Source organism: Ranitomeya imitator, chromosome 5 (genome assembly GCF_032444005.1).
Source record: "Ranitomeya imitator isolate aRanImi1 chromosome 5, aRanImi1.pri, whole genome shotgun sequence".
In the NCBI taxonomy this organism is placed as follows: domain Eukaryota; kingdom Metazoa; phylum Chordata; class Amphibia; order Anura; family Dendrobatidae; genus Ranitomeya; species Ranitomeya imitator.
The window spans coordinates 112,502,607-112,525,676 of NC_091286.1; the positions used below are offsets into that span (position 1 = coordinate 112,502,607).

The following is a 23,070-nucleotide window of genomic DNA, read 5'->3' on the forward strand; positions in this document are numbered from 1 at the left end:
GAAAAAAGTTATTGCTCTTGGAAAAAAGCGAAAGTGCAAAAACAAAAAATCAGTTGGGAAGGGGTTAAGATGCCTATGTTAAATCTGCGTGTAAAACCCAAATCAAATAAGTGTGAGCTCAGCCCAAGTCTGCCCCTGACTCCCACTGTAAGAAAACGTATCCCCCCGCCAGCGTACAAGCTAGTGTTCTCTGATAGCAGCCACTTGGCAGTGACTGTAATGCTCTTCAATTGGAAAGTGCACAGCAATGTACTCTACTCTCATGCCTGTCTAGCATATCTCCATTCCTAAAAGACCAACTGTAGGGCTCCTTTAAGAGGTGCTGCAGCAGCTGAGTGTAAGGATGAATGCGGGTGGCGTTGTTCTAGCTCCCACTGTTGGTTGCTCCTCCTCCACACATGCTGGAGGGTGAGGTTATGCCAGGAGGCAGGGTGGACGGCACACAAGCCTCCTCAGCCTGCCCCTCCCTGCCGGGTGTATCCGGGTGTCGCTTCCGTGTGTGTCCTGGCGACCCCTCCTACCTCAGAGGAAGAGGCTCGGGCCAGGAGCAGCGGTGACTGGATGGAAGGTGCCCGGCCGCCGCTCTGCAGGGATGCACCGTGCTAATAGGGGGCTTCTGTGCTAGTAATGCGCGCTGCATCCAGCAGGAGGCGCTGCCTGTAGTCAGGGGCTGTCATGTCTCCTGTACGTACGTAATTACAGAGCAGCATCTGGAAGTTAGTGCTGTGCAGCTGCAGAGCCAGAGTGCAGAGCACCCTGACAGGAGGAGAGGTGTATGTGCTGACTCAGCCCTGAAGGATTCCCTCATGGCTGCCCCCAAGCACCTGTGTATCCCCCTCCTGTCACTTCTTGTCTTGCTGCTTGCTTACTGGTTCCACCATGTGGAGAAGGATACCCTGCAGGACCGGCTGGACACGGTGCTGTCATCTCTGCTTCAGGCTGAGCAGAAAGTTGGTCTGGATGCGGAGCGCCCCCCTCGTATAGCGATCGGTGAGTTCACTGGTGCTGGATATATATATATATATATATATATATATATATATATATATATTATATAGCATATATGACTGTGGCACTACGTACAGAGCATGGCAGTGACTGATGGGAGCGTATGGCAGTGACTGATGGGAGCGTATGGCAGTGACTGATGGGAGCGTATGGCGGTGACTGATGGGAGCGTATGGCGGTGACTGGTGGGAGCGTATGGCGGTGACTGATGGGAGCCTATGGCGGTGACTGGTGGGAGCGTATGGCGGTGACTGATGGGAGCGTATGGCGGTGACTGGTGGGAGCGTATGGCGGTGACTGGTGGGAGCGTATGGCATTGACTGGTGGGAGCGTATGGCGGTGACTGGTGGGAGCGTATGGCATTGACTGGTGGGAGCGTATGGCGGTGACTGGTGGGAGTGTATGGCGGTGACTGATGGGAGCCTATGGCGGTGACTGGGAGCGTATGGCGGTGACTGATGGGAGCGTATGGCGGTGACTGATGGGAGCGTATGGCGGTGACTGGTGGGAGCGTATGGCGGTGACTGATGGGAGCCTATAGCGGTGACTGGTGGGAGCGTATGGCGGTGACTGATGGGAGCGTATGGCGGTGACTGGTGGGAGCGTATGGCGGTGACTGATGGGAGCCTATGGCGGTGACTGGGAGCGTATGGCGGTGACTGATGGGAGCGTATGGCGGTGACTGGTGGGAGCGTATGGCGGTGACTGGTGGGAGCGTATGGCGGTGACTGGTGGGAGCGTATGGCGGTGACTGGTGGGAGCGTATGGCGGTGACTGATGGGAGCGTATGGCGGTGACTGGTGGGAGCGTATGGCGGTGACTGGTGGGAGCGTATGGCATTGACTGGTGGGAGCGTATGGCGGTGACTGGTGGGAGCGTATGGCATTGACTGGTGGGAGCGTATGGCGGTGACTGGTGGGAGTGTATGGCGGTGACTGATGGGAGCCTATGGCGGTGACTGGGAGCGTATGGCGGTGACTGATGGGAGCTTATGGCGGTGACTGGTGGGAGCGTATGGCGGTGACTGGTGGGAGCGTATGGCGGTGACTGGTGGGAGCGTATGGCGGTGACTGGTGGGAGCGTATGGCGGTGACTGATGGGAGCGTATGGCGGTGACTGGTGGGAGCGTATGGCATTGACTGGTGGGAGCGTATGGCGGTGACTGGTGGGAGCGTATGGCATTGACTGGTGGGAGCGTATGGCGGTGACTGATGGGAGCGTATGGCGGTGACTGGTGGGAGCGTATGGCGGTGACTGATGGGAGCGTATGGCGGTGACTGGTGGGAGCGTATGGCGGTGACTGGTGGGAGCGTATGGCGGTGACTGATGGGAGCGTATGGCGGTGACTGGTGGGAGCGTATGGCGGTGACTGGTGGGAGCGTATGGCGGTGACTGATGGGAGCGTATGGCGCTGGGGTTCTTAAAAATTGAATTTCACAAAGAGATTACGTTGTGGTGGACAAAGGTGAGCGGTGATTTCTTCCATTTATTGGGGTAACTGTGGCCATGGTCTGTGACTAGGACTCATGATGGGCAATTGCTATTCATGCAGTTCTCCCAGACGCCAGGTAGGTTTGTCTGTGGAAGCTGATTGGTGATGAACGCAGATGGGCATCTCAGAGACATGCGGAAATAGCCATTGCCTGACATGTGTGCTATTTTCTCTGACACAAGTTGATGACAGCCTGTTTTAGGCTGGGGCTGTACGGCAATTTTGGCCACCAAACATCAAGCTAAAGCCGGTTTCAGAAGGACTTATTTCATGGTCTGTGTTAGGACTGACCATGGGTCTCCCGACCCGAATTTACAGCTTCTTATATGTCTATGAAGTTGTAAGTTAAGATCGAGACCCCATTGTCAGTCTCGGCATTGGGATCTGTATACAGTCCTTGAAATACGCTCGTCTAAAATAAGTCATGACTGGCAGTAAACTAACTAGTGATGAGCGAGCGTGCGTGGATAAGGTGTTATCTGAGCATGCTCGTGTCTCAATCGAGTCGTTTCGGTGTGCTCGAGTCGCCATGGCTGTTAGGCAATCCTTGCATGTGTTGCGGCTGTCGAACAGTCGAGGCGACTCAAACATAGTATTCAAGCATACTGAAATGCTGGATTAACACTCGAGCATGCTCAGATAACACCTTATCCAAGCACGCTTTCTCATCACTACTAACATATAAATCACAAAGAAGTCACAGTAGTCACATGCAACTTACATTGTGGTTTATTATGGCAAAGTCACATGGGGCCTTCAATCAAAGATCCAGCAAGTTTGGATTTCTGGTGAGAAGTGTGTTGTGGCGTGTGCTGTAACATGACCACATGAACAATTATAAGGTGCCATGTTAAAAGGTGATCCTTTTGTTCTGCGATCAGTCACCATGTATCGTTAATGAAATCGTTATGTGTGACAGCGACCAACGATCAGGCCCCTGCTGGGAGATCGTTGGTCGCTGAATAAAGTCCAGAACTTTATTTCGTCGCTGGACTCCTGCTGACATCGCTGGATCGGCGTGTGTGACACCGATCCAGCGATGTCTTCACTGGTAACCAGGGTAAACATCGGGTAACTAAGCGCAGGGCCGCGCTTAGTAACCCGATGTTTACCCTGGTTACCATCCTAAAAGTAAAAAAAAACAAACACTAGATACTTACCTACAGCCGTCTGTCCTCCAGCGCTGTGCTCTGCACTCCTCCTGTACTGTCTGTGAGCCGGAAAGCAGAGCGGTGACGTCACCGCTCTGCTTTCCGGCTCCCAGCCAGTACAGGAGGAGTGCAGAGAAGCAGAACGCAGCGCTGGAGGACAGACGGCTGTAGGTAAGTATCTAGTGTTTGTTTTTTTTTTACTTTTAGCATGGTAACCAGGGTAAACATCGGGTTACTAAGCGCGGCCCTGCGCTTAGTTACCCCATGTTTACCCTGGTTACCGGCATCGTTGGTCGCTGGAGAGCGGTCTGTGTGACAGCTCTCCAGCGACCAAACAGCGACGCTGCAGCGATCCGGATCGTTGTCGGTATCGCTGCAGCGTCGCTTAATGTGAAGGGGCCTTTAGGCTGCACTCACATGTCCATGTTTCTCAGACCATGTCACTACAATTTTTGGACCGGTGGCTTATCTCTTGACCCAAACTTTACAGCCTAGGAAGACCTGTGTTCAGTCTGCACATCACAATCTTTACTCCGAATGAGAGAAACTGGCTCTTATTCAGACATCTATTGAAGAGATATATGATTTTCACAGATAGAACTTATACCTATGATAGTCTTTGAGGCTGTTCACATATCTGAATTTTTTTTTTTTTTTCTCAGCCCTAGTGGTCTGCACAAAATCACAGAGGCACGTCTGTTTTTGATTTAACAAATCAAATATCGGATTAATCAGCAAATCTACAGGTCTGGGAAAAAAATCAAAATGCGTTCATTGAACACAGGCGGAATCACCACATCCTATACATAGGACTGTGGTATTTATCTTGCGGAGATGGAGCGTCTCTGCAAGATAAATAGACATGCTGCGGACTGGAAAGACGCGCCGCATGTCCGGATACACAGGGTTGCCGGATAAAATCCCCTCTACTATGCTGTCCAATCTGCAGCAAATCCTGATGTAATCCGCCACGGAATAACACACCCTTAGCAAGTGCTGCTCCTCTTCATTGTATATTAGGACAGCGTACGATCAGTAGCCTCAGTGCTGGGTAATGCATCATTCTCCCATTACAATGACACGTCTTTCCTGTGATGCCACCATACACATTAGGACATTAGGTGGTGAGCTGGCCCCATCATACTGGTGAGCTAGGCGTGCTTCAGGAGCACTGCATCTGCACTTGCTGGTATAGGATTAGAAGATACTATTTGCCTGATTCTCCACATGGGTCTTATCCAGTGACAACAGAAACTCGCACCTGCAGCTTTTCTCACGGCATGGTAAGATCGTGTGTGAGCAGGTTGTGGGATGCAGTAACAGACAGGAGGCAGAGCAAGGGTTAACTATATTTTACTTGAACAGGGGTTACTCCACGCAGGGGAGGAAGGGGTAAATAGGAGTATAGCAGGTGGTATAAACACAAATAATGTGCCGGTGAGTTAAACGGCAACAATTAGTAATGAAGCAGTTCGGTCCGGTGGCTTCCTGACTGTAGAGTCCTAGGTTCAAATGGCAGCGCCAATGCAGTTAGCGCATGATGAGTCCAGTGTCGTCCTGAAGGCGTTGGTGATCCGGTTTCCGGCAGTGATGGGGGGGGGGGGGGGTCCTTGGCGTCTTGGACGTAGCTCGACAGATATAAGCGGGTGAGATGAGGCACAGTTCCCGGAGAGTCACCCGGTCCTTCCTAGACGGCACGCGCACGGAACTTACTGGCCCGGAGCGTTTGGCACCTTCAGCTGGAGGAGCCACCGGGCACATTTCTCGTCACAGTCTCTGTATCTGGTCGCAGGGAGTCTATCGCCCGGACCTGCGCTGTCACGGTGCTCAGTGGACGGAGAACCTACTGTTCCCTGCTGCGCGCTGCTTGTTCTCACCAGGACTGACTGCTTCCGCATGCGCTTTGGCCTTTTTAGCTTAGTCATGCCCCCTACTGTCAAGTGCAAAGGTCATTCTGGATTTTTTAGCTTTTCCCCAGACAACAAAGGAGACGGCCCGGACAGTTCCGGACCCAGCGCAAGAGAGGTACCCCCGGTCCGGCCCCTCTTCTTACATGTGATTTCTCAGTCGCCATTATCGTTACTGTATGTGACTTGCAGTACAGTCGGAAAGCTCTAAAATACAGATGTCTTTTGGACCCAGAAAATCTTTGTTACAAAAATGGAGAATGAGAATTGTATAGGGGCCGATAGTCCATTGTCACGGAGCCAGTATCCGAACGCCATATTGTCATTTCTTACTTATGGAGCTTGGTGCGTTTCTCAGCATCACTTCATTTCCATATGAAGTCCCAGTACTTACATAATCACTGGTCAAAGGGGCTATCATGTGCTTTCTAACAAAACCGTGCCATCACCCTCGCCACAGCCGCTGAGCTCAGTGATTAGCTACAGCAATGATTTGTACTGTCGACACGACGTCACCACAGCAGCAGGCAGCTCTCGTTGGACCCAGGGAGGTTGAGTACCTGAGGAGTGTTTTTATTTTAGGTATTTTACAGAGTTTAAGGGCTCATAAATATTAGATTAAAGTCGGTAGGATCGTCCAACAGTCTAATGTATATCGCAGCCTCCTGCTTCTACACCAACAGATGTCGTTGGGGAAGAGAAGAATCTGCCACGTTGGCTTTCCAATGGCCAATGTGTTTGTTTTCTCTAGATGAGCTGGTGCCAGAAATGTCTGTCAGTGGCTTTCTCGTATAGAAATGGGAGCAACTCAGCCAATATATAGAGGAGTCAGGGGAGATGGTGTTATTCCTATCTCGAACATTTGTGCCATTGTACATGTGGCCATCAGTGGAGAGATTGGTACACATTCTCTGCCATTTTCTGAACTCTAATACAAATGAATGGAGAGAACACATGACTGTAACCCATTTTTAAAATAGATGCAATTTTCCTATCACTGGGACATTATTCTCAGACACACTGGGACATTATCCTCAAGACTTTTCTGGCATATCTGGTGAGTATGCTGTAAAATGTCTGAGAATGGACAACCCTTTTTAAAGAAAAGCAGATAGAAATGTGACTGCCTCCTTTAAAAAAAAAAAAAAAAAAAAAAGTGCCACCCCTGCCCTTGGGTTGTGTCAGGAATTACAGCTCAAGTAAGTGGGGGCTGAGGCATTTGTTGCAATGTATTGGTATGAAACCAGGCAAGGTTAATTCTTTGCTGCCCACTTGAAGGTGTCATTTCACTGCCACATAAGTGACGTTATTATTACTTGAAGAACGAGGATTAATCAATTTTACATATAACTGTGAGGCCAAAGACTTGCCTTTCAGGTCCCACAATAATGGCTAGCATTAATCATGGATGCCAAGAAGAACATATAACTCCACGGCATCACTCTAGTCTGATTCAGCCTGTCATGGGGTTGGGTCGGTCAGTGGTCTTTGTGTTGACTCTAGGGTCACACTGGTCACTACTGGTAGAGTTATAGAAAAAAAATCTCATTTTAGGTATGAAGACCTATATACATACAAATGCCGAGGTTGCACAAGGTCAGTGGGATCTATGTAAACTACTGACTGCAGAACTGGTTCTCTGTTGCTTGAAGATCCGGTTATTCAGGGCTTTGTTGCCTTAGGCCTTTGTTTCCACCCATTTGCCTAGAATTTGTGTACTCGGCCTCATCCACTATAGCGCAGTCTTACATGTTTACTAGTTAATTAGTAGTATAAAGAATGGCTTTCTCAGAGTCTCTTTATAGCAGGCGCAGTCTATTTTATCTGTCGGCACCCAGTACATGTAGCGCCACAACACCTAGAGATACGCAGATTACACTGCTGTTATTCTGTTTTAGTAAAATTAGTTCATGTTAATTTACATCAGGCGACTTTATACAAATGATTTCCTGATCAACTTGTTTTCTCAATGTTTACTTGTTCCCAATAAATCATAAATCGCTTGTATTCTTTAGAAATGTCTCTAAATTAATATTCTAATTTTCTGCTCAGGTTTTGGAGGTTGCCTCGACATCATAGTAGATGGAGTGGCATTAATGCAGGAGGCGTCCATAGAGCCGAGCTACAACCCAGTCCACCACAACTTTATTGAGACCGAGACACAACTAGCGGAGAGCTTTGCCTATTTCTTTCCTCCCGGCGCTGCTTCAGAGTAAGCATAAATTATATTAGTATATATGAATGCCAATGTTAATTCAGTGAAATAAAAACGATGCAGCCTGTTGTCCTGCTGGCTTGATTGACATCCCACAGATCAGGTCCATCATCACAACTCACTTCCAGGTGCATGTGGTGTTACAAGGTGAACTGGCCTTAGGATATTTTGCACAATACCCATGCTGCTGGGATGATGCAATCAATCTTTGGACATTGATCAAGCCAGGAGGAGGACGGACCGGCATGACTTTTGAGAGGAGCAGCTCCACCCCCATGACTTCTTATAGGTCATTTTCAAAATACTTACTCAATTTTATGCTGCCCTGGCCAGAATATAGAATGACATAAGGACAATAACAGGTTTAGGGGTTCCCTTCTTTAATTTCTGACACGTGAATGATCGGGCACTGGTATGGCACTGTAGCTTCAGAAATCCCAGGCGGTCAGCTGTCTTTGCCCTGCACAGCTACAAATGACTGCTGCCAGGAGAGTTTAGTATTTAATTCTGTCCTTTCCAGTGAATAGTCAACTACCGTATGTAATAAATGTATGCGGTTCTCCAACCTGGCTAATAGTGGAAAGTCCCACTAAGGGGCTATGTTCAGGAGAAAACATTTTGAAAGACATAATTGTGTCTTTTGACTTTTTTTTTATCTTTTGTTCTGAACAGACGATACGTGTCCAACGAAACTTTATTCGGGAAACTTGTAGATGCATCAAAAAGACTTTCAGAAATGAGGTCGGCTCTTGGTGGGAATGCTCCAGTTATGGCCAATCGCTTAGCTGCTGAAGGATGTGACGTCCTTCTTGGCGGCCGTCTGAGTACAGAAGAAATGAGTGTGTTGTCTGAGCGTATCACAGGTAACATCCCATGATGACTTATTTTTTCTGCTGCTAAAGCAATAAATAATTGTGTTGATTGTCAAGAACAGAATATTGAGTCTGTATATCTTGTATCTAACTTGATAGTTGGATGCTTAGGGGCCAGTATACATTAGATAGGTGTTGGTCCAGCTATCTCTCTCTGACCTACCCCATACATACAGAGGAAAGCTCAGCCTCTTGTACTGTTCTCTGTGCCATTTCTAGACTGCTGTGGAAGCGACTTGCTTCTGGGGAGAACAAAGGGGTCATCTGTTGAAATTCAGCAGGTTGGATACGTCCCCTCTTTTTTTTTTTTTTCCTGAGCTAGAGTCAGAACGACCTATACACATTTGAATATCTGTGGGTTCCATTGACATTAGCCTAAAATGTAGGGGTGCCTTTCCATGTACCTCTCCCTAGATTCAATAATCATTGTGTATGCAGTAATCTCCTTCTAGTGATTCATAAACAGCGCCACACCTCTACATGGGTTGTGTGTGTTATTGCATCTCAGCTTCTTTTTTTTTTTTTCTTTTTTTTTAATCAAATCAGTAAAACAAGGATGAGAACTGTATGTTGTGACATGCCTGTTTATTGTTCCTGGAAATAAGCAACCACCAGAGGGGTTTCTGTACAGTAAACAATCATTTTTAGCTGACCTTGGCATGCACATTTATGGAGTAGATAAGATAGGCGTGCCTATATTTATCCAGCATTTGATATGTTAACACCAGTCAATGTTTTTTTGTTTTTAAATAAATGAAAAAGTTTGCTATTTTTTTCCCTTTTGTATTTAAACTCCAGCGGCTGACATTTTTTAAAAATATCTAACTAGTAAACCTAGAATAACATGATGCAAGTATCAGTTTCACTTGAACCTGCAGTTTTTCACACATAGCGTCCTGTCCCTGCGGGTTCTCCCGCAGCGGATTTGATAAATCTGCAGGGCAAACCCGCTGCAGTTATCCCTGCATATTTATCGCGGTTTGTCCTGCGGGTTCCGCTGCGGGATTTTACCCCTACTATTGATGGTGCATATGCAGCAATATGCAGCATCAATAGTAATGTTAAAAATAATAAAATCATGATATACTCACCCTCTGACGTCCCGATCTCCTCGGCGCTGCAGGCGGCGGTCCGGTTCCAAAGATGCTGTGCGAGAAGTTACCTTCGTGACGTCACGGTCATGTGACCGCGACGTCACCGCAGGTCCTGGTTGCATAGCAAACCTGAGACCGGATGGCCGCTTGCAGCGCTGAGACTTCAGAGGTGAGTATATCATGATTTTTTATTTAAATTTTTTTTTTTTTACTCAAAATATGGTTCCCGGGGCCTGGAGGAGAGTCTCCTCCACCCCGGGTACAACCCGCACATTATCAGCTTACTTCCCGCATGGTGTGCACAGCCCCATGCGGGAAGTAAGCGGATCAATGCATTTCTATTGGTGCAGAATCGCTGCGATTCTGCACAAAGAAGTGACATGCTGCGGGTCGTAAACCGCTGCGTTCCCGCGCGGTTTTTCCCGCAGCATGTGCACAGCGGTTTGCGGTTTCCATAGGGTTTACATGTTACTGTAAACGCTATGGAAACTGCAGCGGATCCGCAGCGGCAAAATCGCCGCGGTTCCGCAGTAAAAACCGCAATGTGTGAACATAGCCTTAGAGTACCTATTGACTCGAGCTGGAAGGCGAAGAATCCCTTTTTTATTTCCCATTCTGTATGAGTCTTCTACTTGTTTTGGATCACAAATTGCACCTAAACTGTAGTGTAATTGTGCTTTTTTGGGGGCATTTTCCTAATCAGACAGTTGAGAGAAACGTATTTTTAGATGTTCTGTGCATGTAAAATAGACATAATATGGCGGAAGGTTAAACAAAAATGTTGCATGAGCAGTATTATTTTATCACTGCAACCTGTTTAAGCATTGTTTTCTTCCCCATGGTTTATGATAAACTTTATGAATACTGAAGATTATTCATTTGGCTGTAGTTTTCCCACTATTTTACCATCCTTCTGCCAGTGTTTCATATACCAATTTTGTGCCTTTTCTTTGTATAGGAATGTTTTTTTTTTTTTTTTTTTTTTTTTTCAGAGAACCATGGAGCTGTGGATTTGGTGTCTTTTTCAGAAAAGAATAAGGGGCACCATACACAAAAGTTAGCTCCTCATACACATGAGCATATGCTCTGCCTAGTGCTCCTTTGTTCTCTATGGGAGAACTGTTGCCGACTCCTCTGGCGGCAGTCCAAAATCGGACATGCCAGATCCTTAGCTCCCCAATACACAATAGACTGTTTACAGAGTCCACTGATATTGGCAGGTTTGGCCAACCTTAAGGCTTCTTTCACACTAGCGTCGGAATCTCCCCGTCGCAATGCGTCGGGGAGAGATTCCGACGCTAGCGTTTGCTGCATTGCACAATGGAGGCAGCGGATGCATTTTTCCGGCGCATCCGCTGCCCCATTGTAAGGTGCGGGGAGGTGGGGGCGGTGTTCCGGCCGCGCATGCGCGGTCGGAAAAGCGGTCCGTCGGGAGAAAAAAACGTTACATGTAGGGTTTTTTTCTCCCGACAGTCCGCCAAAGCACGACGCATTCGTCGCAAGACGGATGCGAAGTGTGCAAATCCGTCGTGAATAGAAGTGTATGGGGAAAAAAATGCATCCTGCAAGCACTTTTGCAGGATGCGTTTTTTCTGCAAAACGACGCATTGTGACGGATTTAAAAAAACGCTAGTGTGAAAGTAGCCTAAGGTACCGTCACACTCAGCGACGCTGCAGCGATAGAGACAACGATCCGACCTAAACTAGATCGCTGCAGCGTCGCTGTTTAGGTCGCTGTAGAGACGTCAAACACAGCAACTCCAGAACGATGCAGGAGCGATCCAGTGACGTAACGGCGACTCACTTCTCGTTCTCGCTGGTTTTTAGCCCCATGTGAAACAGCCGGAGTGTACCGATCCGACACACATCTAGGGGCCCTATGCTCATTGCTGGCGTCGTTGCTTTTGATGTCAAACATGACGATACACGCCGACCTGGCGACGAAATAAAGTTCTGGACTTCTAGCTCCGACCAGCGATGTCACAGCGGGATCCAGATCGCTGCTGCGTGTCAAACACAAAGAGATCGCTATCCAGGACGCTGCAACGTCACGGATCGTTGTCATTCTCTTTGCAAAGTTGCTGAGTGTGACGGTACCTTTAGTCAAATGTGTATGTGCACCTTAGGCCTCTTTCACACTTCTGTCTTTTATCTCCCTTCGAAATCCGTCGATTTTTGAAAAAACAGGATCCAGCAAATTTTTCTGCTGGATCCTGTTTTTCCTCATAGACTTGTATTAGCGACGGATTGTGACGGATGGCCATCCGTTTCATCCGTCGTGCACTGGATCCGTCAGAAAATCGCTGTCCGTCGGGGGGGGATAATGCACCGAGGAACGTTTTTTCTGTATGTCGGAAAATCAATCGCTGACTGTCAAAAGCAGGAATCCAGCGGCGGGTTCCGTCTTTTGAAACTGAGCATGCGTGGAAGAATTTCCAGTCAGGGAAATTCTCTCTCTCTCGCTCTCTCTTTTTACTATTGATGCTGCCTATGCAGCATCAATAGAAACAAGATATAATGTTAAAAATAAAAAACATACATCCACTGTGAAAACGCATACACAGCACAACCCAGGTTAAAAATAATAATAATTATAATAATAAATCACAATATTCTTACCTTCCGGCATCCCACGCAGCGTTACCAATGCTCCCGGCAGCTAGCGTTCCCAGTAATGCATTGCGAAATGACCCGATGACATCGCGGTCTCGCGAGACCACTAAGGCATTAGGTGTCATTGCACGCAAGGCATTACTGGGAACGCCAGCTGCCAGGAGCATCGCGAGCATCGGTAATGCTGTGCGGGACGCCAGAAGGTAAGAATATTGCGATTATTTATTTATTTTTTACCTGGGTTGTGTTGTGTATGCGTTTTCGCAACGGAAAACCGCTTTGAAGATGCATACACAACAGGTGCACATAGCCTCGACGGGTCCTTCAGAAAAACGGACCCAGTGCACCCGTTTTTTACAATCTGCACAGGATCCGTCATTTCAACATTTTGACGGATCCTGTGCAGATTGTAAAAACGGAAGTGTGAAAGAAGCCTTAAAGAGGATCTTTAACTGGATTTTTAGTTTAGGCCACATTCACACTAGCAGTATTTGGTCAGTATTTTACCTCAGTATTTGTAAGCCAAAACCAGGAGTGCAACAAAGGTTTTGGCTTATAAATACTGATGTAAAATACTGACCAAATACTGAACGTGTGAACGTAGCCTTAAATGGATAACCTTCTCTATTTGGTACTGATTCTGAAACAGTTTTCTTTTTTTTCTTTTTGTGTTTTGATTGGCCAATATCAAAGAGGAGAAAATGCAAATGCCCATAGAGAAGTTATGTAGTGTACGCCTAGTTGGTTGAAGGGAAAATTAACATATTGCAAGCTCTTTATTATTAGGGGATATAACTTTCAAATGGAGGGGCACAGAAGAAAAACTGTTCTACAATCTGTGAAGTACTCAGTCTAAATAAAAATAAAATCCAGTGAAAGGTCCCCTTTAAGGTGTTGTTTTTTGGGGGGAGGGTTTATTCTGTGAGAAGCGGTCCACTGTTAGTGTCAGAGAGGTATAGTTATTATGTAATGTACAATTATATAAATCCATGTGACACATTTATTTCTGTTCTGACTGTCTGAAAGTCTGTTCTTCCAGACTCCTGTCTTCTTTCAGACTTGAAATTTCCTGTAATGCTAATATTTCTGCCTGGGAAATGTCATAGCCAGGGCTACAAAAATGTTTTGTCACCAGTAGATCTGTCCTTATTTCTTTTATTGATCAATGTTCATTATTTTAATATTTTAAGCTTCCAGTGTGTTTCCCCATACATAGAGAGCCGTTGTGGGACTTTTAGTTCATACAATTTGATACACCACGCTTATCAATACTCCTTATCATAATTATCAACTAGATCTCATTCATAGGACAATAGAACTTGCCACACATTTTTCTATCTACTGATTAACCCCTTCCCGACCTTTGACGCCACGTAGGCGTCATGAAAGTCGGTGCCAATCCGACCCATGACGCCTATGTGGCGTCATGGAAAGATTGCGTCCCTGCAGATCGGGTGAAAGGGTTAACTCCCATTTCACCCGATCTGCAGGGACAGGGGGAGTGGTAGTTTAGCCCAGGGGGGGTGGCTTCACCCCCTCATGGCTACGATCGCTCTGATTGGCTGTTGAAAGTGAAACTGCCAATCAGAGCGATTTGTAATATTTCACCTATTATAACGGGTGAAATATTACAATCCAGCCATGGCCGATGCTGCAATACCATCGGCCATGGCTGGAAACACTAATGTGCCCCCACCCCACCGATCGCCCCCCCAGCCCCCCGATCTGGCCGGTACACTGCTCCGGCTCCCCTCCATCCAGTGCTCCGCTCCCCCCCGTGCTCTTGTCCGCTCCCCCCGTGCTCCAATCACCCCCCCCCCCCCGTGCTCCAATCACCCCCCCCCCCCCCGTGCTCCGTTCTACCCCCCCCCCCCGTGCTCCGTTCCACCCCCCGTGCTCCGTTCCAGCCCCCCCGTGCTCCGTTCCAGCCCCCCCGTGCTCCGTTCCACGCCCCCCCTGCTCCGTTACACGCCTGCCGTGCTCCGATTCAACCCCCCGTGCTCCGATCACCCCCCCCCCCCCGTGGTCCCCCCCCACCCCATCATACTTACCGATCCTGCCGGGGTCCCGTCCGTCTTCTCCCTGGGCGCCGCCATCTTCCAAAATTGGGGGCGCATGCGCAGTGCGCCCGCCGAATCTGCTGGCCGGCAGATTCGTTCCAAAGTGCATTTTGATCACTGAGATAGATTATATCTCAGTGATCAAAATAAAAAAAAATAATAAATGACCCCCCCCCTTTGTCACCCCCATAGGTAGGGACAATAAAAAAATAAAGACATTTTTTTTTTTTCCACAAATGTTAGAATAGGGTTAGGGGTAGGGTTAGGGGTAGGGTTAGGGTTAGGGCTAGGGGTAGGGTTAGGGTTTCGGTATGTGCACACGTATTCTGGTCCTCTGCGGATTTATCCGCTGCGGATTTGATAAATCCGCAGTGCTAAACCGCTGCGGATTTATGGCGGATTTACCGCGTTTTTTTCTGCGCATTTCACTGCGGTTTTACAATTGCGATTTTCTATTTGAGCAGTTGTAAAACCGCTGCGGAATCCGCACAAAGAAGTGACATGCTGCGGAATGTAAACCGCTGCGTTTCCGTGCAGTTTTTCCGCAGCATGTGTACAGCGATTTTTGTTTCCCATGGGTTTGCATTGAACTGTAAACTCATGGGAAACTGCTGCGGATCCGCAGCGTTTTCCGCAGTGTGCACATACCTTTAGAATTAGGCCATGTGCACACGGTGCGGATTTGGCTGCGGATTGGCCGCTGCGGATTCGCAGCAGTGTTCCATCAGGTTTACAGTACCATGTAAACATATGAAAAACCAAATCCGCTGTGCCCATGGTGCAGAAAATACCGCGCGGAAACGCTGCGTTGTATTTTACGCAGCATGTCAATTCTTTGTGCGGATTCCGCGGCGTTTTACACCTGTTCCTCAATAGGAATCCGCAGGTGAAATCCGCACAAAAAACACTGGAAATCCGCAGAAAATCCGCAGGTAAAACGCAGTGCCTTTTACCCGCGGATGTTTCAAAAATAGTGCGGAAATATCTCACACGAATCCGCAACGTGGGCACATAGCCTTAGGGTTAGGCTTGGAATTAGGGTTGTGGTTAGGGTTGTGTTGGGGTTATGGCTACAGTTGGGATTAGGGTTAGGGGTGTGTTGGGGTTAGTGTTGGAGGTAGAATTGAGGGGTTACCACTGTTTAGGCACATCAGGGGTCTCCAAACGCAACATGGCGCCACCATTGATTCCAGCCAATCTCGTATTCAAAAAGTCAAATGGTGCTCCCTCACTTCCGAGCCCTGACGTGTGCCCAAACAGTGGTTTACCCCCACATATGGGGTATCAGTGTACTCAGGATAAACTGCGCAACAATTCCTGGGGTCCAATTTCTCCTGTTACCCTTGTGAATCTAAAAAAATGCTTGCTAAAACATCATTTTTGAGGAAAGAAAAATGATTTTTTTATTTTCACGGCTCTGCGTTATAAACTTCTGTGAAGCACTTGGGGGTTCAAAGTCCTCACCACACATCTAGATTAGTTCCTTTGGGGGTCTAGTTTCCAAAATGGGGTCATTCCTGGGGGATCTCCAATGTTTAGGCACACAGGGGCTCACCAAACGTGACATGGTGTCCGCTAATGATTGGAGCTAATTTTCCATTTAAAAAGCCAAATGGCGTGCCATCCCTTCTGAGCCCTGCCGTGCGCCCAAACAGTGGTTTACCCCCACATATGGGGTATCAGCGTACTCAGGACAAACTGGACAACAATATTTGGGGTCCAATTTCTCCTATTATCCTTGGCAAAATAGGAAATTCCAGGCTAAAAAATCATTTTTGAGGAAAGAAAAATTATTTTTTATTTTCATGGCTCTGCGTTATAAACTTCTGTGAAGCACCTGGGGGTTTAAAGTGCTCAGTATGCATCTAGATAAGTTCCTTGGGGAGTCTAGTTTCCAAAATGGGGTCACTTGTGGGGGAGCTCCAATGTTTAGGCACACAGGGGCTCTCCAAACGCGACATGGTGTCCGCTAACAATTGGAGCTAATTTTCCATTCAAAAAGTCAAATGGCGCACCTTCCCTTCCGAGCCCTGCCGAGTGCCCAAACAGTGGTTTACCCCCACATATGAGGTATCGGCGTACTCGGGAGAAATTGCCCAACAAATTTTATGATCCATTTTATCCTACTGCCCATGTGAAAATGAAAAAATTGAGGCGAAAAGAATTGTTTTGTGAAAAAAAAGTACTTTTTCATTTTTACGGATCAATTTGTGAAGCACCTGGGGGTTCAAAGTGCTCACTATGCATCTAGATAAGTTCCTTGGGGCGTCTAGTTTCCAAAATGGGGTCACTTGTGGGGGAGCTCCAATTTTTAGGCACACGGGGGCTCTCCAAACGTGACATGGTGTCCGCTAAAGAGTGGAGCCAATTTTTGATTCAAAAAGTCAAATGGCGCTCCTTCCCTTCCAAGCCCTGCCGTGCGCCCAAACAGTGGTTTACCCCCACATATGAGGTATCAGCGTACTCAGGACAAATTGGACAACAACTTTCGTGGTTCAGTTTCTCCTTTTACCATTGGGAAAATAAAAAAATTGTTGCTAAAAGATAATTTTTGTGACTAAAAAGTTAAATGTTCATTTTTTCCTTTCATGTTGCTTCTGCTGCTGTGAAGCACCTGAAGGGTTAATAAACTTCTTGAATGTGGTTTTGAGTACCTTGAGGGGTGCAGTTTTTAGAATGGTGTCAATTTTGGGTATTTTCAGCCATATAGACCCCTCAAACTGACTTCAAATGTGAGGTGGTCCCTAAAAAAAAATGGTTTTGTAAATTTCGTTGTAAAAATGACAAATCGCTGGTCAAATTTTAACCCTTATAACTTCCTAACAAAAAAAAATTTTGTTTCCAAAATTGTGCTGATGTAAAGTAGACATGTGGGAAATGTTATTTATTAACTATTTTGTGTCACATAACTCTCTGGTTTCACAGAATAAAAATTCAAAATGTGAAAATTGCGAAATTTTCAAAATTTTCGCCAAATTTCCGTTTTTATCACAAATAAACGCAGAACTTATTGACCTAAATTTACCACTAACATGAAGCCCAATATGTCACGAAAAAACAATCTCAGAACCGCTAGGATCCGTTGAAGCGTTCCTGAGTTATTACCTCATAAACGGCAAGGTCTTTAAGGTCAAAATAGGCTGGGTCATGAAGGGGTTAAAGGTTTCCATTCTCTTAGTCAACCGCTATTCCTTCTGACCCACTCATACATATGCATGTTGAAATTAGCCAAATTAGTATGTGTTTTCAATGGGGAGAGGAGAGTATGCCACTGTCAGACCCTTCTAGCAGTGTTTTAACTGTCATGAAAATGAAAGAACTGGACATATTAAAGAATAACCATCGTTTTAACTTTTATTTCATAAATCAGTAGTACATCTGACAATAAGCAACTTTGTAATATTTTATCAAATAAATTTGTTTTTCTCCTTCTGGACTAATCTTTTCATCTCAGTTCCTGTGTAAAATTTGTATTCAATGAAAACCGATTATCCAATTACTGAGATAGGAGATGACGGTTGGTGCCTTTAAAATTCTATGTGGAGGAGGGTGGAGCTAGAGAGACAGACATTTTGCTGCAAGCTCCCCTGAAATGACAGTTCTCCATAGAACTTTATGAGCACCAACTGTCATCTTCTTTCTCAGTAATTGAGAATTTTGAGAGTGAAAGATCAGTCCAGGAGGAGAGAAAATCAAATTTCAATGATTAAAATATATGGTAAAGTTTCTTATTTTTGAGTGTACTATTGATTTATGATATAAAAAATCATGCCTGTCCATTCATTACCCCCGACATGCAGTTGAGGAGCATTTGAGACATACCAGCACACATTAGATGTTCGCTGTTATGGTTTGGCTCACCGTTATTTGTATGGCCACCTTAAATAAAATATATGTTTTGCTTTGGAACCAGTGGTAACAACACCAGTGCTGCTGCCTCAAATGATTCCAACCATCAAGTGATTGGCGGAGACTTGACCCAGTTGATAATGGGTACATCAAGCTGCTGGGTACCACAAGTTGCTCTGGTTGTGTTTTCAGTGGATCCGACATGATTTGGGTGTTTATTCTGTTATTTGCAGTTGCTGGTGAGCCTATAACAGACGCTGACATTCACCTCATAATGGAATATCCAACTGGAGCTAAATGGGGAAATCACGTTTCACGTCGTGCCAACAGGTGACCACATTTATAGTGTACACTACAAACATGTTACCAGTAAAGCAAAATGTCTGTAATACAGCAATAACTGGACCAGATGGGTTCTAGATGGTGGAAGAAAATTCTGTATTTCAAACTTTTGTGTTTTTTTTTTTTACAACTTTGGTTCCTGAAATGCTAAGTCAGCTGTTATTGCCACCCGCCATTTTGTCCGTCCTCACGCTTTTTATGCAGCAAAAAAAAGCCAATGGTATAACACCTGACATTGAACAAAGGACCCCTAAATGATGTCTATATTATTTAAAAGGAAATGCACACATAGGGTTTCTTCATGAGAATTCGGGTATCCTTAGGATACCATCCTTAGATTATTCTAGTGGGTACAAATGCTGTCACTTAAGGTTTGTTTGCAATTGAAAATATTAATTTAAAAGCCATATTAATACATGTGCTTCACTTGTTATAATCTGTTATTCCAAAGGTACATCGTGCACAGTGATTCACACAATCCAATGATCGATTCCCTGGAGGACTTTAAATCCCAATTGGAAGGTTTTGATCCAGATCTCGTTGTGATTGGAGGGTTACAGATGATGGACAGCTTTCCCTTTAAATCTGGTAATGACCCTCAGAGAAAACTCAGTAAAATATTCTGGCTTCTCATTTAGAGATTATGGTATCGAATTGATTTAATTGAATTATGTATATTTGGAATGCTGTGGAGTTTACAGTAGACCTAAGGTTTTCTTTTCTCCATATGCAATAATGTATGATGTATCTAGCCTTATTCTTTTAATGCTGTTTTTCTCATACAGGTCAGCGTGAAGCCAGGCTTCAAGCACTTCAAGAAATGTTATTGTCGGTGGATCAAGAGATAGGTTGCCACTTTGAGATGGCCTCTTTTGTAGAACAAGATCTGATGAGGGATTTGCTACAGTACGTCATTCCTTACTCTGATTCCTTGGGTATGAATGAGCAGGAGCTTCCCAATTTGCTGAGTCTTATTAAAGGAGGAAACATTACAGTGTTATCAGACCCTTACCCTCGTGTGGCCTCCATCTTGGACCAAATGCGGGAGCTTTATGAGCTTCTCAGATTCAAAGAACCTCAAAGGGGCCAAAGGCAACTGACGCGACTACATGTTCACACTTTAGCTTTCCAGGCCATGATGGTGACCAAAGGATCGATGTGGAAGAACACCATGTCTGCCACAGCAAAGGCATCTCTGACAGCCAATAGGCATGTGTGTGGATCTTCCCGGATTGACACACGCAAGGCCAAACTTATCATGGATGACTCTTTCTCTGTCAGCCGTGAAGTGGGCAGTCAGAGAATACCCTTCCAAGAAAGTCGTCCCGTGTCTTGTTGGGAAGAGGAGACTTATGAGATATGTCTAGCACCTGTATTGGTCTGTACTGAAGTATTCCAGACCGCAGGTGGAGGAGACAATATCTCCGCTGCAGGACTTGTATTACAAATTTAAAGCTACATAATGGCTGACCGACATTCCCTAACTGGATAGCTATATTTCTGATGCTGCGAATAAGGATTCATTGACCGAAAGTGACACGATCTGAGCCATTGTTTTTTGTTTCTTCAGAGTTTGATGGAAGTCAGTCTCCCAAATAAGAGAAGTAAAGGTTTAGCCCTTTCCACACTCACATCTGGATAAACCCATGCCCGCAGGAACATAGGACCTCAATTGTCCACACTTGCCATTAAAGAACATAGGCATCCAGACCTGAGTAAGGATATGTGCACGCGGCCTGTTTTATATGAAGGTGCACATTCCATTTTTTTTTCATAAAGGTGAAGCTGCTTCAGGAAAACACTAGCGAGCATTTCACTTATTTTAACCGTTTCAGGGTTCCCAAACCCTGAAGTTGTTAAAAAACAAGACATAAGACAGAATGTCGTTTTGCCATTGCTGTGTATTATGTTAATTTTATATGGGGCTTTTGTGATGAAGGCAAAATCCACCTGAAAAAGACGCAGTGTGCACATACCTAATGGAGTTTTTTCTGATATGTAGGGGATCTGAGCTTAAACCTCTTATATGGAGTTCCTTAGGAAGAATTGACCAATGTGAATAAACACAATATTTGGTTTTGTGTTTTTTTTTGTTTTTTTAGTATATGCTCTTATGTTGTGTTCCTTAATTTGCAGGGTTCTTTTTTATTCATACCTTTTTAAGTGAAATAGGCAAGGTATTTTCTGCCGGTGGATACATGTTTTTTTTTTACTGAGTGTATTTACAAACTTTTAATGTATTCTGCAGCATTTGTTTTCTATTTTACTTCTTGTTTTGTTGTAAGGATCAAGATCTTAATTGATCAGATGCAAATTCAGACTAAAACTGAAAGTTGAGTTTCGGACCAGGTTCGGTAATGTACAAGTTTGTGTCCACGTTTATAGACCACTTTCTAGGGACGGTAATTGAGGAGCAGTCAGCGTTGGCTGACAAATTTAGGATTGTTGGCAGCTACTTTCTTGTCAGTTAGGTTGGTAATACATGTTAGATTAATGGCAATGAGCCCACCGATTGCTGCAGGACCAGCCTACCAGTTAATATGTGTTGGGACCTACTGACCCTCTTTCTGCAGATGATGTCTGGGAAAAGAAAGATTGGGGATGTTGAATTTCAAAATCAGTTTTCGTTTTTTTTCTGGGGGTGTTGGCTAACAGCTGCTTACATCCCACGTGGAACACATGCATGTTTTATGGAGCCCGCTGTACATGTGTCTGGGACGTCTGTGGAGGGCTTCAAAACCTACCCCAGTGAGGGTCCTTTTCAACCCTAAACAAGTAATTTCGGCTACAGGCTGTTTGCTGATCAATAGACACTTAAGTAATCTGGACTTTTCAGTGACTATTGTTTTAACCATAGCGTGCCATGTTTGACTCATTGATTTCAATTGGGAAAGCCGTGGCATTATAAAATGTAAAAAAAAAGTGTGCTCACTGATTAGTACAGCTCCACAGTTTACACATATTTTACGGTTTACTCTGAAAAGCAACAAAAAGACACGACCAGGGTACATAGTTCTTGTTTGCAGTTTTGTCACTTCAATAACCGTACATGAATAGGACCGAGATTTTGTATTTTGTTTCTTCCTCTAAGGCTAAAAAATCTGTTTGTAATAGGTTTACATTTTAAAGCAATGTTGTTTTAATTCTCACTTACCATGTCATTAAAAAGGTTCTCTGAAATGGTGCAACTGAATTGAGCATTCTTATCTATGTTCTACAATAATTCAGTTCCAGGGCAAAGGCACAGATTCACTAGCCGATATCTCACTGCTGCCGCACATGTCTTTGGACCTGATCAACATACAGAACGTCTTCTATTTGGGCCATCTAAAGCTCTGCCTTCAGCAACTTTCTGCTTTATTTGTACTGTACTTTACCAATAATGTGCAAACATGCAGCAATCCAGTTCAGTGTTGGGGCTACTGGGGGAGCCATCATACTCCGTTGCAGCTACTGTGGGGGCAATCATACAGCAAGGAGGCTACAAACGGGCTGTCATACACTGAGTGGGCTATCATACAGTATGGAGGCTATTGTGAGGGTCTTCATACAGCATGTGGGCTACTGTGGAGTCATCATACAGTATGGGGGCCATCAAGGTGGCCATCACACACCGTTGGCACTACTGTGGGGCAATCGTGCAATGTGGGGCCTACGGCGGTTGCCATCAAACAATATGGAGGCTACTAAAAGGGCCATCATACAGTGTAGGGGTGTCATACAGTGTGGGGGCATTATACTGTGTATAGGGGAGCTGTGGGGACATCATGTTGGGTATAAGGGAGCTGTGAGGACATCTTACTGTATATAAGTGAGCTGTACAAGGGGGGACTCATAGGACATTACTGTATATGGGGGATTTAGAGGACATTACTGTATATGGGGAACTCAGGGGACATTGTTGTGCACGTATAGTTATAGGGACACTCTGGTTATTGTGACTATCAAAGTATTATTTTAAATGCACAGGGCATTCATATTTTCTAAGGGGCAATTTTACCATCTAGAGGGCACAAAGGAAGCATTTTACTTTGTAAAGCCAGGGTCACACTAGCTTTGAATACGGATGAGTGCTATGCGAGAAAACATCGCATAGCACTCGGACCAATGCTAATCTATGGGGCAGATCACATCAGCGTATTTTTTTCTCGGCCGTATTATACGTGTGAGTGAAATCGCAGCATGCTGCGATTGTACACGTATATCGGCCAACTCTCGCCAATGCAAGTCTATGGGTGCGAGAAAAAAAATCGGACATCACACGGACCATCAGTGTGACTTGCAAGAAATACACGCACACTTTTCTCATTTCAGCCCATTGAGCCATTAAATTCTGTGGGGAAAGAAGTGAGAAATGTAAAGCCATACGCATGTCATACTGATACATAGGTGCGAGAAAATCGCATCATCGCATTGCAAACTCATTACACACGGATGACCATACAGAGAACACGTGTGCGTCTCTCT

At 45.5% G+C, this 23,070-nt stretch overlaps 1 protein-coding gene across 1 annotated transcript; it reads left to right on the top strand.

The window, feature by feature from the left end:
* The first annotated feature begins 324 nt into the window (after positions 1-324).
* LOC138681515 (ADP-dependent glucokinase-like) lies at positions 325-21,783 on the top strand. Its single transcript, XM_069769084.1, has 6 exons — positions 325-990; positions 7,611-7,770; positions 8,446-8,636; positions 18,495-18,591; positions 19,055-19,191; positions 19,389-21,783. The coding sequence occupies exons 1-6, from the start codon at positions 807-809 to the stop codon at positions 20,054-20,056; spliced, it is 1,437 nt and encodes a 478-aa protein (XP_069625185.1). The 5' UTR covers positions 325-806; the 3' UTR covers positions 20,057-21,783.
* Positions 21,784-23,070: the final 1,287 nt, after the last annotated feature.